We start from the raw sequence: 15,269 nt of genomic DNA on the forward strand, positions 1-15,269 counted from the left end.
CACGCTTTTAATCACTGTTCAATTAATATTGCCCGTTGCTGGAATAGTTTATGACACAGACCTCTCGATAATGTTTCAATTCTATTCTGTGCATTCTCATTTAAAAATCTAAATTTTGAGCAGTCAATAACTAGCTAACACAAATGTTCGTCATTGGTTATTAATTCTTGGATAAGATCCTGATCCTCTAGGTTTTCTGTCAATACCTCGCTTATCATATGTAGAAAATCATCTCTAATATACTGTAGCTTAGAGCACTTTAATATGAAGTGAAGTATATCTTCTTCTTCCTCTGCACATAACTGGCAAATAGGCGACACATGTCCATTGCTAAATTTAGCTCGATAATATTGCAGGTATATTGTCCCCGTTGCTAACTTTGCCTTTAAGGAGGCAGATGTGATGGCATATGGATTTGTGCCACAGCTTTTCCATATGTTATGTATTTTCCCTTCTTTGACATTTTCGTAATTTAGGCGAGCCAGAGTAGATTTTGATTTTGCTTCATTTATCATTTGTTTTATACAGTGATCACCGACTGTTTTATTTACCAGGTTTTTCCAAAGTTGTTTCCCGGGTGTCATATGGTGATGGTAGGTCATATATATTGGCAATTTCAACAGTTTTTGTAAACCAGCTACCAGATTGTAGAGATTTTGTTGCTAGCTGCCTGATGGCTTATTTTCTTTCAATTGAGTTTTCATTTCTTATGATATTTCCAAAAGTTTTCAGAATTCGTTTATGTATTTCTGATTCAATGGTAATCCGTCAAAGAAGAAGATGTGAAGCTACGTTTGCAGTTCTGTCTGGCAAGTGTCGAATTTGTCGCAAGAGTTTCCGAAAATAAGTGGAGAGGTTTTTCATGTCTTCTGTAGTGAGTGTGATGACATCGAGACCATATAACAATCGACGTAGAACGTATGTTTGAATCAGATGAATTGCAGCTTTTGGGTTTACTCCGTTAAGTCCGTGAAGACCTGCACCCATCAGTGCATATACTGTTCTCCTTGCTGTAATGATCCGTTTTTTACGACTAGTTTTGTGCCTGTATTTGAGGTATTGTCCCTCACAATTCCTAGATGTGTTGATGACGTTGGGGTAGCCATACGTTTGCCATTTAAATTCCAATTACATTCTGAAGAATCGTTAAAGGTAAGTACCACAGACTTTTGTTCACTAATTTCGTATATGTTCTTGTTTGCAAAACTCGATTGGATATCCAGCATTGTCTGAAGTTCATATGGGTCGGTTGTAATTAATGTGACATCATCAGCAACAGTTGGAATACCACAGTAGATTGAGCCAATGGTGGCTCCGATTTGGTTTTCTTCAAATGTTGTTAGTAGGGAGTTGACGAATAGTTTATATGCTGACGGGGACCATATTCCTCCTTGTGTTACTCTTGTTGTTCTATGATTTGATGGGATAGTTCTCCTTTCCATTTTACTTTTGATGTCAATTCTGTATACCAATTTTCAAAAAATAGCGAGTTGTTTCCCTCAAGTCCTGTTTTGTGCATTTCTCTTAGGAGTCCTAAATGCCATAGTATATCGAAGGCTTTTCTGGTATCCATCAGAGCAATGCATAGGCTTGATTCCCTTTTCTTTGCCTCCATTATTAGTTCCGTAATGATAAGTGCCGCAATACATGGACTCTCACCCTTTGTGAATCCTTTTTGGAGATTACTTTGTCTTTCTAATATTTTATCTTCATTTTTAGATAAGTGTATCTTCTCAAGAACTTTGCCCACTGAACTTGTAATTGTTATTTTTCTATATGAGTTTGGGTCATCCTTTGGCTTACCACCACTCTTAAAAACCAGGCACACTATTCCACTTTTGATAAGTGCTGGTATATGTACAATCTAATTAAAAACCGATCTCTCATCGCTCCTGTTTCTGATATGTCGCGTGGGAGATCTAACGAAACCCGCTTTGAGGTCACATGTGAGTGACCTCGTAGGTGTGTCTTTTTCGACCAATGAAATTGAGTCTTCCACGATCTTGGAAGTTTAATGTAAGGCAAAGGGATGTAACTCATTTTATTTACGACGAAATCGTCAGTCATAATAATTCATAAACTTTTTTGATTGGCTTATTAATAGGTCGTCAACTCATTTGCATATCTTTATAAATTCATGACTTTTAGTTCACTCACATGTGACCTCAAAGCCGGTTTCGTTAGATCTCCCACGCGACATATCAGAAACAGGAGCGATGAGAAATCGGTTTTTAATTAGATTGGTATATGTACATGTTTAAACAAGAAGTTTATAATAAAAGCTAAAATAGATATTAACGAAGATCCACCATATTTAAGATGTTCAGCGGATATATTTAGTTCATCTGGTGATTTCCCATTTTTAAAGGATAAAATTGTTTTTTCCACAATGTCAGTTGATACATGTTCTATATTGTTTTGATTTTCTTTTAAAAAGTATTTATGTAGGTTTTGTACATCTTGTTCTACATGGTTTTTAAAGATTGGGTCAAAGTTTGGATTTTCAGATGGTGTAGCTAGATCGTAAAAGTAGTCCGCCCAGGCTTCTCTTATTTCAGGATCTGTGTTGATTATTTCTTCCTTAAAGATGAATGCTGATGCACAGGTATTCCCAGGGTCTCTTTGTTTACGGATAAGCTGGTAAAAACCTTCACTATCATTTTCGTTTAGTTCCATAATTCGTTCGTATTTTTCATTTCGCTTTTGTGCAGCCGATTTACGCTGTGTACTTCTGAGTACCTTCCTACTAATTCTTAGTTCAATATATGCACTCTGAGTAGGATCTTTTTGCTTTCCCAATGACTTCCATTTTCCATAGCACTCTTTGCTTGTTTTTGCTGCTGCGTCTATGTCCGGGCCCCAACATATTTTTCTCTTTTTACGCTTTTGACGGGTTGTTTACATTGCTTTTCTGCGTTTTTATTTAGTATGGTACAGAGTTGTTGTATTTTCTCTGCAGCGTTTTCACAGGTGATATCTGAGCTAAATAATTTTAAGTCATCTTCTACGTCCTTTGCATATTTTTGTTTATCTATTTTCTTCGAGATGATTCGTTTAGTCTGTTTTCTTAAATTTTGAGTATCCTGTATTGGTATTGCACCCTGGAGTAACACCAATACTAGGTCATGAGTTGAGGTGTTTTCTGGTTCTCTCATAAATGTTGTGTACATAGAGATAATTTCTTTACTCTGTATGATATAATCCATTTGAGATTCATCCCTCCCATTATAATGATAAAATGTATTTTGCCTACGACATTGATTTGGAATGAATAGTTTTTGCTCCTCTAGAAAATTTTTGAATGTTTTATCTCTGGAAATCCCATCCTTTCTGTGAAGTGAAGCATTCATATCTCCACCCAGAATAATGTCAGCGGTAGCACTATATTTTTCCATAATTTCTGCTATTTCATCCAGGATGGCTTGATAGTCATCCTGTGTATTGCTGCCTCTAGTTGGCATGTAAGCGCAGATAAGTATTAATGGCTTTTCGTACTTTAATTTTATAGCGATGATTCTGTTTCCACCATCTGGAAGTAATTCAGAGAACTGGTCAAATTTCTTGCGCACGCATATAGCCACCCCCCATGGCCTCTTGTCCGTTCCCTTGGTTCAATCATCTTATCCTCGTCAAAAGACTTAACATGACATTGAAAGTCCGAAAATTCTGTGCCAATTATATACTTTTCATGCTTATAAAGCCAATGTTCTTGCACAAAGATTATATCTGCTCTATTGCTTATTTTTTCAAGATATAGTTTGTTGGATCTATATCCTTCTACGTTAAAAATTAGAAGTGATATGGTGCATTTGTTGGATTGACGTACGGATTTTGCAGTTGGAATTGATGTTGCATCTGGTGATGAGGATGTGACTGGATTGCTGTTGGATGATGTATCCAGTGTTGTTGTGGTATTGGTTGGGCATGCGGGTGGGGCTGGATCTGATGCTGTGGTATTATTTGCTGATATCTGTTCGGTTGCTGGCTGCACGTTTGTTTGTTGGATGATGTTGTTTCCTTCGCCGGTTTTCTATGATTCTGATATCTCTGCTTGTTTGATCTCTTCCAATTGCAAGTCTGTGATCGAATGTGTTTGTTTTTGAAGTTTCTGACTTGGGGTTGGATTTGTTCTGCTTCCTTTAGCCGTACCTTCCTTGGAATGGGAGTTTTTAAAAAATGGTCCTGATTTATTTCATTTTCATTGAAGCTATTGGCCCTATCATCATTAATAAAGTTAGTTTCGTCTCCTCGCATGTTGACTATCAGGTCGTCCAGTCTGGTACATAGATCTGTTGCATCATCTGGGAAATTGTTAGTGTGGTTTTGGCTACTGTTTGATTGAAAAGTACGTTTTCTGGCTTCTTTTGGAGCGTGATGATTTTCTTCCTTTCTGGTGTTATTTGTGTTGTGTATTTTTTCATTCATGTACATTATTTTCGTGTCATGCTTATGCATGTCTAGCTCTATTTGACGCACTTTTTGTTCCAGAAACCATGTTTTCATTTCATTCATTGTGGAGTTTGAGTCAGATGTAACGTTTGTTGGACTTGTGTGACTTGATTCATGTGATTTTCCGTTGATACCTTCAAGTTGTTCAATTCTCTTTCTTGCTATTACCAAAGAGTGTTCTATGTCCTTTTTTTCTTGTTCTAAATTGATGGTAAATGACCTGTTTGTGGCTATTTGCTTTTTGAGCGTTGTATTTTCAGAGTCCAGTTTGCAGATTTTGTTTTCTTTAGATTTAATAATTTTGTCTTTGGCCTCCAATTTACATTTCAATTGATTAATTTCGGTTTGGTACAGAGCATTGTTTATAGTTGGCGAACTATTGGAATTATTTTGGTGAATAGGTCTATCATTCCCTATGTGTTGCCCATTGGTTGTGCCAACGTTGTCTGTATTTGTTGTATTTGTGCCATGTTTTTTGGTTGCCTGTAGTTGTAATCTTTTAGGTTTGGCGTAATTAACATTATTTCCAGAGTTTTGAATTGTTGGAGTTTTACTCATGCCGGGCACCATGATTTTGGGATGCTGCATAGCAGAGCTGCCATTGTCATTGTTTCTTTTACAATTTTCTGTTGTTGTTGCTGATATAATTTGCAACGGTGTGTTTTGTGGGCTTGGTACATTATAGTTTGCTGGCCTCACATTGGTTGGTGAATCAAGATTGCTTTGAGACTCATTGTGAATGTCTGACTTATCGTTCAAGGCATTTAACTGAATTTTACAAGTCCTACAGATATAATTGTCATCCCTATTTTCTTCAATGATCTTAATATCTACCGCACTTAAATTCTCACATTCGTAATGAAACCATTGGTCGCAAGAGTCACAACCCACAGATTTACAATTGTTAGTACACCTTTTATTGCATATTGGACAGGTTGGCAGAGTAGAGTTTGTGATACATGGGTTTATTGCCATGTTAGAATATATCTGTTCCTTATTGCCTAATTCTTCCTGTTGCGGAGTTAGTCGGCCTTCTTTTGATTGTATTGAAGAACTGTCTATGCTTGTTTTGTTTTTAGATACAGCCTTTTGTGATTTCATATTTTCCATGTCAAGATATTGTTTACAGCTTTGTCGTATCATGGAATTAATTGAGGTAAAATTTGCATTTCTATCTAGTAATTCTAGTATGTTCATCAAATAGGATTTTGTGAATGATAGTACATGTTCCTGCTTGCCATTCAACAGACTTTTGAGTTGTAAAAATTCAATACGAAAAGTTTTTCATTGTTTACATAGATAGTGTACGACTCAGAGATTACAGACCCATTAGTATCTTTTGTTTCAACGGATTTGATGTTTGTATCCTGTGTCTGTAGAGTGTTTATAGTTATATATTTAAATTCTTCATACGCCGCAGCAGAACAAACTAGTACTAGATTTCCTTTTGTGAATTGCGGAGTTACAGAGTATATGTTTTTTCGGCCGCTTCCATTTTCTTGGCAATTGCCTTTGGTTTGTTTATAGTATAAGTGACATGATGGTCTTGAGCTTTTATACTTTTGTTTGCCAATGATCTTTTGGGTGTAAAAAGGACCTTTTTTGTGCGTAGTCTATCGCTTTTTCTTCTAGCTATTTCCATTGTTATTGTTTATAATATAATTCAGAAATAATAGTACAGCGGTTCGAATTCCTAATGCGTAATTATGCAGCAACAGCGTGGCTTGGACATTCCATGCCTTCTGTATACGTACATAAAACAAATAAGTTTTTGAATTCAGATATCGATCTCTTGCACTAATTTTACTTCATGGACATTCCAAGCCGTACGGTGACCTATATACTTGCTTTTATCTCCGTCATTTGAAGTAGAGTGGATATTTGTGTCATCGGCGATCATACTACATCTCCTTATCTTAAAATTATTATGTAATGCCAACTCAATTTGATCATGAAATGGCTTTGGCCTACATTCAATACCTTTACATCCTTAGATCTATCTAAAAGATAGCAGTTACATTGTTGTACGTCCAATAAGTGGAAGGTAAGTTGAAATCTACATCTATTGCCCGAAAGTTAAACATCAGGTAGCAATATACAGTAAGAACAAAAAATACCATCATAAATATACCTTCCTCTTTTCCTTGCTTTCTTACAAATTAAGCTTACTGTTTGTGTCAAATAAGAGCATATGTATGTAATCAGTATATTTGATTTCTAGTAGTTAAAACATTTGTTTTCTTGTTGGTGTATCCATGGCAACACTCTGCATTTATTTGATTTTAAATATTGTAAAAAGGGGTGCGAAGATGTAACATATTTCCCCCAAAATTAGGCAAAAAGTAAAATCTTATTACCATGGAGTTATACCTTTTCTGAAACTATTTTCATGTTGTTATCAGGAGATCAAATAAAATTCATATGTCTTTCGTATGGTGGCCGGTTAAGGCAATTTCGCGTTTTCGCGTTTTCGTCCTTCATATTCTATAGGGAAAAAAAGCGAAGTCGAAAACGCGAAATATTTTTTCTTTCCGATTTTGCGTTTTCGCGTTTTCAACTTCACGATTTCTCATTTTCGCCCTATAGAATGTGAAGGGCGAAAATGCGAAATGCTTTTAACCGGCCACTATAGTTTCGTCTCTTTTATTCGGCTTTGTTTTGAGTGATCTAAATTTCAGGCATGTTCAGTCAACCAATGACAATCTATTCGTGATCGTCTTCAGAAGATATTCCAAAAGTACTCGCCCTATGTCCGAGAAATATTACATTTATCTTTTTCGGACTGAAAAATATCCTCTGACCACTTTGAAGCACAATCATATAATCTTTTTGATGTCATTTTTAAAGCTGCATCCTATGATATAACAAACAAACCAACATGGTCGCCATTTATATAAATAAAACAAAATGGTAAATACAAGTTTCGATTATTTTCTCGGTAGATTAGAAGATCATGTAGGTCAACTTCTTTCAAGGCCTCATTCCAATTAAGTGTTTGATTAAACAACCTATATAATCTGACACATTTAACTCTATGTCATATTGTTTATGTACTTAGTGATGTCTTAGGGTTAGAATAGAGTCAATTACCAATCTGATACTGCGTGATGCCTAATTACTTAATATATATTAAAAACGTGTAACATATTTTATATGAGTAACACGACGGGTTTCATATGTGGAGCATAATTTCCTAACTCTCTTGGAGCAACTGAGATCACCAACGTTTTTTTTTGTGTTGAGTTCGTGTTTCTCAGTCTTTAGATTACTTTGTTGTGTTTGGTAGAATATTGTTTTTCTCCCGTTAGTTTTTTTTTGGCATGATATAGTGAGGTCATTTTCGACTTATGAGTTTAAATATCCCTTTGATATATTCCGCCTCTCTTATACATCCGAAAGATATAAAGTACGCTTTTGTACATAACAAAGTGTAAGCATTCTTCTTGTCCTGGCTTTTCAAGATCTGAAAAAGGCACCTTGTGAAACATGTATATGTGACAGTGCACTCCCTTCTCAGATAGCTCTGCAAAACTATCATATAATCAGAAGTTTAAATTTTGTCTTGGCTACTTAAAGTTTTATTCTTGCAGAACCTGTATTTGTAGCTGACCTTTAACATTGTTAAACTATATTATTATCATCTCTTACTTAAAAAGCGATGAACACCAATTAATAGAAGTTTTGTGTAAAATTGATTTGAAAGTAGCTATACGAATGACTTCCTCCCTTGATAATCATGTTTTATTTTCAGTCACCAAAACACACCAATACCCCGAATATATAGACTTCTACCACAGAGAGGTTTGAAAAAAACAACAAAATTGGTTGACGCCTAGCAAAGATTAAGGTTCATAACTTTGACAAAAACTATTCTTTTCACTATTTTTACTCTCAATAGACACAAACCTGTGCAACTGGAAAAGTTTTAAAGCCTTGCAGCACGTATGTATAGAAAAAAATCTTTCTAGATTTTGACGAGAAAAAGATTTCTCTAATTTTTGTGCTATTTTCACATTTCTTGATCGGTGTGAGAAAAATATTTCTCCTCACAAGTGAAATATCTGTTCTCGGCAAATGATTGGTCGAAATTTAAATATGACGACAAATTTTCTTGGTTTCTGCTGAATTTCCCATTGTTACGTCACGAAAATAGGCCACCATGCCTGGTCTGGTTTGGTCATGAATACACAAACAATAATTGCTATGATAATAGCTAGGTTATTTTTGAAACAGTGGTCAGTTATTCATTGTTCAATTGACACAAATAGGACTAGCGATACACATAACTAATGATCAAGTTATAATTTGTAGGCATTATAGTTTGAGTTCTGCAATAATATATGATAAAAGATAAATCAAACTAAATTAAAAGTTGGACAAATATATTGTTTAAAATAAACAAATTTTGGTATGTATTTTTATTTCACACATATTTTAACTTCCATAAACTGCACCTTGAAATACATATAAAGTCTGGAAGAGGTCAGAAGAAAAACAGCAAATTCTTTATAAACCTTTATTTAATTGAAGTCAAAACAATTCAGAGATCAATGATGATAATGTGTAATATGACCACAAACCAGTGACACAATGTTTGATGTATATATGTAGTGAACCTTTGTGGTTTATGAAATAGATGAAGTTTGAAGTTTTTACCCGAGTACTCGAGTACTCGCGAGTATCATGACCGAGTACTCGAGTATTAAATTTGAGATCTTTTGACATCCCTTATAACAATCATTAGAAAAACAGATTCCACCACTACAACTCGTGTATTACGATATTTCTCCACTCTCAACAGCTGAATTTTAATTATTTGAAAAGCTCGCAAGCCTCGCGCTTTAAAGATTAAAATTTGACTGTCTCGAGGGGAGAAATATTGTAATACACTGGTTGAATTGATGGAATCTATATTTCTCTTCACTAATGAAATATCTGTTCTCAGCAAATGATTGGTCGAAATTTAATTATGACGGCAAATTTTCTTGGTTTCTTCTGAATCTTCTATTGTGACGTCATAAAAAAGGTGACCATGCATGATGATGTAACATATAAAGAACACAACTTTCTGCAAATCTTATAAGAGCAACAGATTCCACCACTATAACTCGTGTATTACGACATTTTACACTCGAGACAGTTAAATATAAATATCGTAACACACTTGTTGCAGTGGTGGGATCTGTTTTTCTACCCTTCACTCGCTTACTCCTCCTTATAAAATTAAAAACTTTGTTTATAAAAATTAACAAGGTCTGTCTTGTATTATGAACGGACATGTTATACTTTGAAAAAACCCCAAACCTAAACAAGAGGTCAGAACTGTGTAACTAACAAGTTGCTTGGTTTTTTTGATGCACAACACATATGTTACGTTTGGTTGGACATGGTTTTCAACAGATACTTGGCATTCCTTTGGGATCAACTTATTCCTCTTCCAACCGGCATGTACATTGATTTATATGAGCTAGACTTCATGTCTTATATGCATGTCTTTTTTATAAGTTGTTATTGGCTTTGAACTAACTGTCAGTAACTACGAGTACTGTCAAATCTGTCAAATCTGTCTTTTCGGGGCTCTTTGTTCGGTGACTATGCGGTATGGGTTTTGCTCATTGTTGAAGATCGTAACGTGTCATATAGCTGTTAACTTCTATGTCATTTGGTATCTGGTTGAGAGTTGTCTCATTTGCAAATATACCACATCTTCTTATTTTGATATTCATATCTATATCCATGCATCTTGTATATCGTTCGATGTAAAATATTAAGCATAAAGGTCCAAACCCGTGTTAAAATCAATAACCTCAATGAACTATTTCTTAACTATCTAAAAATAGTGTTATAAAACTGGACATTTGTTTTGTCTTTTGTAGTGTGTAGATGAAGCTGCTATTGGTTCTCGTGTTATGTGTAACATGTTTACATGCTAAAGATGCAAAAGAAAAAAAATCGACCACCACCGATAATATAATTAACGGTCTTAATGCTGGCAAGAGCATCGCTGAAGTCATTGCAACTTCTAAAGCACTTCCAAATGTTTTAACAGAAGTTGCAAAGAGTGTTGTACCTTTTCTAGGAGCAGTTGCTCCATTTTTATCATTTGTTTTTACATTTATTCCCACCGGACCGTCGCCAGAATTACTTGCTATTCGAAAACTCCATAAAGATATTGATACTCGGTTCGATCAAGTAGACGTCAAATTTGATGATGTGAAAAGGCTGATAAATTGGAGTACCGTAAAGGTCCAGTTTTCCGATATTGAGCAAAAAATTAACGCCGTTTATCGAAAATATATAGAAATGTACCAAGCACCAAGTAATGCTCTAAACGGAGAAAAAACATTATTCATAAGCAACTATGAAAGTGATTTTCAGAATAGTGGCATTAAACTTTACGACGGAGTTATGAACGCAGGAAATGTCTTCGGTGAAGGGTTGTTAGTTCCTTGTATGAAATTTACCGAGTATGATCGGGGAAAATGTGGAACATTTAGTTCAGGAATACTTAAATTGTTAGTGAGGGCAGTCGAACTTGAACTTGCATATTTGCAATTAAAAGGTCTAAGTGCAAACGTAGTCTATCACACACAACAATGGAAATCTCGTTTTGACCATGTTCGATCTGCAATGAGTCATGCTGATTATACAATAGCTGCAAAATATCACGACCAGTCAACCATTGATATTGACAGATATGCACTAGATCATCCAGGGAATAAAATGAACAATCATGACTGGGCTAATAACATGTATAACATCCTTACCAACAAATACTATTGGAGGGACTGGATGGTCATCTCCTACAAAGACGTTACTGGAGGTGACAAACATTGGAATAAGATATGCGGTGGATATGGAAAATTTAGGAACCATGGCCGAAACATTCTTATAGCAAGCGTTGATAAGATGAAACGTCATTTAGACATGAGTAAAGCTAAAGCGGTTGTTAACGCGGTACAGGATCATATTCCAGCAGGCTTCAACAACTTGTTATTCCCAATAGATTCTCATTCAGCCTTTGAAACATTCCCTGCCGAGGTGAAAGATCATTGCTCGCCTTATGTGGCAAGGGGTGTAATCGCCAATGGCGCGGCACCAACGTATAAGGCATCACCAAGCCGACTCGTTCTTAGAAATGAAAAATTTAATCACATCCACGTTTTTGGATAGACGTGTGTTCTACAATAAAGTTATGCAATTGATATATTGTTAGATTGTTGGCCATTTCCTCTCTCAAAAGACGTTTTATTAAAAAAGTTAAAAGTTTTACACCATTACATAAACAAACAAAGTCAACTATCAGATTGGGAAACGAAACGATGACAGAAATACAAGACGTTTCTGTAAAAACGCTGTCACTACCTTAATCAGTCAAATAATACAAGTTGGCATAATAGAGCGTGAACATTAACGGTATCAAAAAGTATATACTCATTTCTTTCTGTTTTTTTTTTATGATAATAAAAGGGAAGTAGTTGTCTTAGGATTATTATTGGCTTGTTGTCTGTTTGAAACGCAATCTAACAAAGTCCACGATCAAAGCAATGAATTATTAATTGATTAATTTCATATTTTATACGTGTAGTTAATGTTTTATTCAAATCACGTGAAATTCTATAAAAACATGAACGATTTCACCTTTATACTCTTCACGTTTTTAAAATTATTTGTACCTTTAAAAACTTTAAAAAATATATATTGAACATGTTAAAATCAGACCATTTTGAAATCTACTAATGTCATCTTATGTATCAAACTTAATGAAGTCAGAAACAATTTTTGCATTGACATAAGCTGTAAGTGTTTGTTATTGATATTCTATAATTCACAGTCATCAGTATTTATAGTAAATAGTTCACGTTCACCAGCATTCAGACTAAAACACTAATTTCCATCAGCATTCCTAGTAAATCACTAGTTTTCGCTAGTATGTATAGTTCACGTTCACCAGCATTCAGACTAAAACACTAATTTCCATCAGCATTCCTAGTAAATCACTAGTTTCCGCTAGTATGTAGAGTGAATCATTATTATTCACCAACATTCATGGTAGATCACTAATCTCAATCATTTAGAGTAAATTTCCAATTTTTACCACCATTCTGGGTGAATCACTTAATTCTCCAGCATTATGAGTAACTTACTTACATTCACGAAGCATCCAGAAGTCACATTTTGTTCACTTGCATTCAGAGTGAATCATTGACATTCACAAGCATTCAGAGTGAATCACTGACATTCACAAGAATTCAGAATGAGTCACTGACATTCATAAAAATCCTGAGAATTCAGAGTAGATCATTAACATCCACATATTTACTGGCATTCAGAGAGAATCACTAACTGTCTCTGGCATTCAGAGTGAATCATTGGAATTCTGCTGCATTAAGGGTAAATCATTCACATTTATCTGAATTCAGGGTACATCACTAATTTTCATCAGCATTCCTATTAAATCACAAATTTTAACCAGCGTCCAAAGTAAATCACTGACATTTTCCAGAATTTAGAGTAAGTTTACCAGCATTCACTAGCATTTAGATTAATCAGAATGAAGAATAACTCAATACCATTCTCCAGCATTCAGAGTAAATCACCAACAAACTCCATAATTAAGAGTAAATCACGGATTTTCATCAGCTCTCAAAGTAAATAGCTAATTTTGTCAACAGCAGAGTTAAAAAAAACTATCATTCACCAGTATTAAGAGCAGATGGTCAACATATTTTTGTTCCTTCTAAAACTTTCTTATCACCAAGGATATTTTTATAAATACATTGTACATCGACCCAGTGCTAGTAACAGCAAACCACGATACTGATATCAAATGCTGGACGTTTTGATCTACAGCATATTTGTTGAATTAATGAATTGATATTTCAACAAGCTGTCGCCATTGGTATATATACTTTCATCGCACCACGGATAAATTATCACGTTGGTTTAACCCCGTCACGTGGTGACCCCCTATGTATCCATAGGGGGTTGGGTTAGTAAATTTCATAGGGGTTCATGACGTCACGTCTATTGTTAATGATGACGTCATCTATTAATGCTCTTGTGTTTCATTGTTTATTTTTTCTAGAAAATACATCAGAAAAATTCCAGCGTGCGATAAATTCGTTATACGGTTAACTACTGCCCCCTACGGCCTCACCCCCTATGAATTTTACTAACCCTCTATGGATCTGTAGGGGATCAGTAGCGAACCATATAACTTATAATAGTGCACCCCTTTTTGCCGACATGAGGCATAATTCACACAGATCCTTTTCAAAGATAAGAAGGAAAAGTATCTTGAAAGAGTCTGTAATGAAACTTTCAGTTATATTGACGATATTTTGCCACTCAATTACCTATATGTTAGTAAGTGCTAACATCCCCTATATTCCAAAGAGTTTGACATTATAGACAATATAGAAACTTAAAGGACTGCATCATATCTTCATATTTTTTCTCGATATTGACATAGAAGGTCTTCAAGCTTGTGCATTAATATTCAATTAATATGTTACTGTCACGTTCACAATTAACGGACTACATTAACAGGTTTTTGCCCCTTGCACAAGAAATGTCCCAATAGAGTTATGAGATAGAACGTCTGCAATCGACACTGCATAATTTAAACGGTCACCGTCCCGAATTGGTTGACCGTTACGATGGGTTTGTGTCTCAATTCACAGGCGGTATGTTTTCGTGGTCTTATATGTTAAAAATTACCAGCATAATTATCTTATCTGCAATTTCACCGATTGTATCCTATCCGCGAGCATGCGATTTTGACTTAAAATGGATTCGCATGGCTGGGGATGCATACTTGTCAGAATATGTGTTTTATGTATCACTCATTTTGTTGGTTCATGCAATTCCCCAAGGTTATGTGTGCTACCTTATTTACCCAATGTATTAAATTTGATATGGAAAACACTTTCTATTCTGAAATTCATCTATTTCTACATACAAAAACATACTTGCTGGCCTGTTTTGCTTTTAATATGTGCAAAAGATGTTAATGTGTAAGTACCTATTCTGTTATTTGGATTAAGAGGGCATAGAGGCAAAAATCGGGGTCTCAGATGAGTATTTATTTAATTTGAAAATTTGAAAGTATGTCAAATAGTTAAATTTATTACACATGTTACAGTACACATATCAGCGCTATGTAAAAATGCCGCAAGGTTTACAAGCGATGTTCCGGCGTTGGATCCTAATAATATTTCAAGCACTGAAAATCAGCACAACACACATTCACGTTCAGATTGTCGCTCATATTCTTCAATTGCTAGAAGGTACAATAAGCTTTCTAAACTCAATCTTCCAATTTTAGATGATGATATTCTACAATGACTGTCCTTTTGGAAGCAGCCGTGCATACAAACCGAACACTAAGTAGCATGTATAGACTCAATTACACAAGTCTCTGTTACATGATGAAGCTTTTCAAACCTTAAATGGCGTTCTGCTAATAAACAAATAACGAAAGAGCAGATTCATTGCTTCAACAAAGGTATGGACACTTAAGGGGTATTCGTTTTTGTTTGACGTTTATTTATATTTTAGCATGGGATTTTTTTATTTTGTTCGAATGATGAAACCACATTTTTTAAGACTGCATGTTTTTATTAATATGTTACTCGTGTATTTAAAGTGTTTACTATAAATTAAAATTATTGACTGAATGGTTCATTTTCAGATTGTAAATTATCAGCCTCTCTTTCAATGTCTACACATATCTAGATTTGTTTCACCAAAAATCAGAGATATTGTCATACCTTAGAAATAGTTGTATTATACAATCGCAGATAATATAAAAATCC

The 15,269-nt window shown here is 34.9% G+C and overlaps 2 protein-coding genes across 2 annotated transcripts; one reads left to right on the forward strand and one right to left on the reverse strand.

Annotated features, from left to right (window-relative positions):
* Nucleotides 1–3,789: 3,789 nt before the first annotated feature.
* Nucleotides 3,790–5,559, reverse strand: LOC139497547 (uncharacterized protein DDB_G0283357-like). Its single transcript, XM_071285775.1, has one exon. The coding sequence runs from the start codon at nucleotides 5,557–5,559 to the stop codon at nucleotides 3,790–3,792; it is 1,770 nt and encodes a 589-aa protein (XP_071141876.1).
* An 869-nt stretch (nucleotides 5,560–6,428) lies between these two features.
* Nucleotides 6,429–11,654, forward strand: LOC139499440 (uncharacterized). The gene is made up of 2 exons (XM_071288119.1): nucleotides 6,429–6,493; nucleotides 10,326–11,654. The coding sequence occupies exon 2, from the start codon at nucleotides 10,333–10,335 to the stop codon at nucleotides 11,620–11,622; it is 1,290 nt and encodes a 429-aa protein (XP_071144220.1). The 5' UTR covers nucleotides 6,429–6,493; nucleotides 10,326–10,332; the 3' UTR covers nucleotides 11,623–11,654.
* The last annotated feature ends 3,615 nt before the right edge of the window (nucleotides 11,655–15,269 follow it).

Source organism: Mytilus edulis, chromosome 12 (genome assembly GCF_963676685.1).
Source record: "Mytilus edulis chromosome 12, xbMytEdul2.2, whole genome shotgun sequence".
Classification (NCBI taxonomy): domain Eukaryota; kingdom Metazoa; phylum Mollusca; class Bivalvia; order Mytilida; family Mytilidae; genus Mytilus; species Mytilus edulis.

Coding starts and splice junctions, on each gene's coding strand:
- LOC139497547 (XM_071285775.1), bottom strand. CDS start 5,559: ATGGAAAATATGAAATCACAAAAGGCTGTATCTAAAAACAAAACAAGC.
- LOC139499440 (XM_071288119.1), top strand. CDS start 10,333: ATGAAGCTGCTATTGGTTCTCGTGTTATGTGTAACATGTTTACATGCT.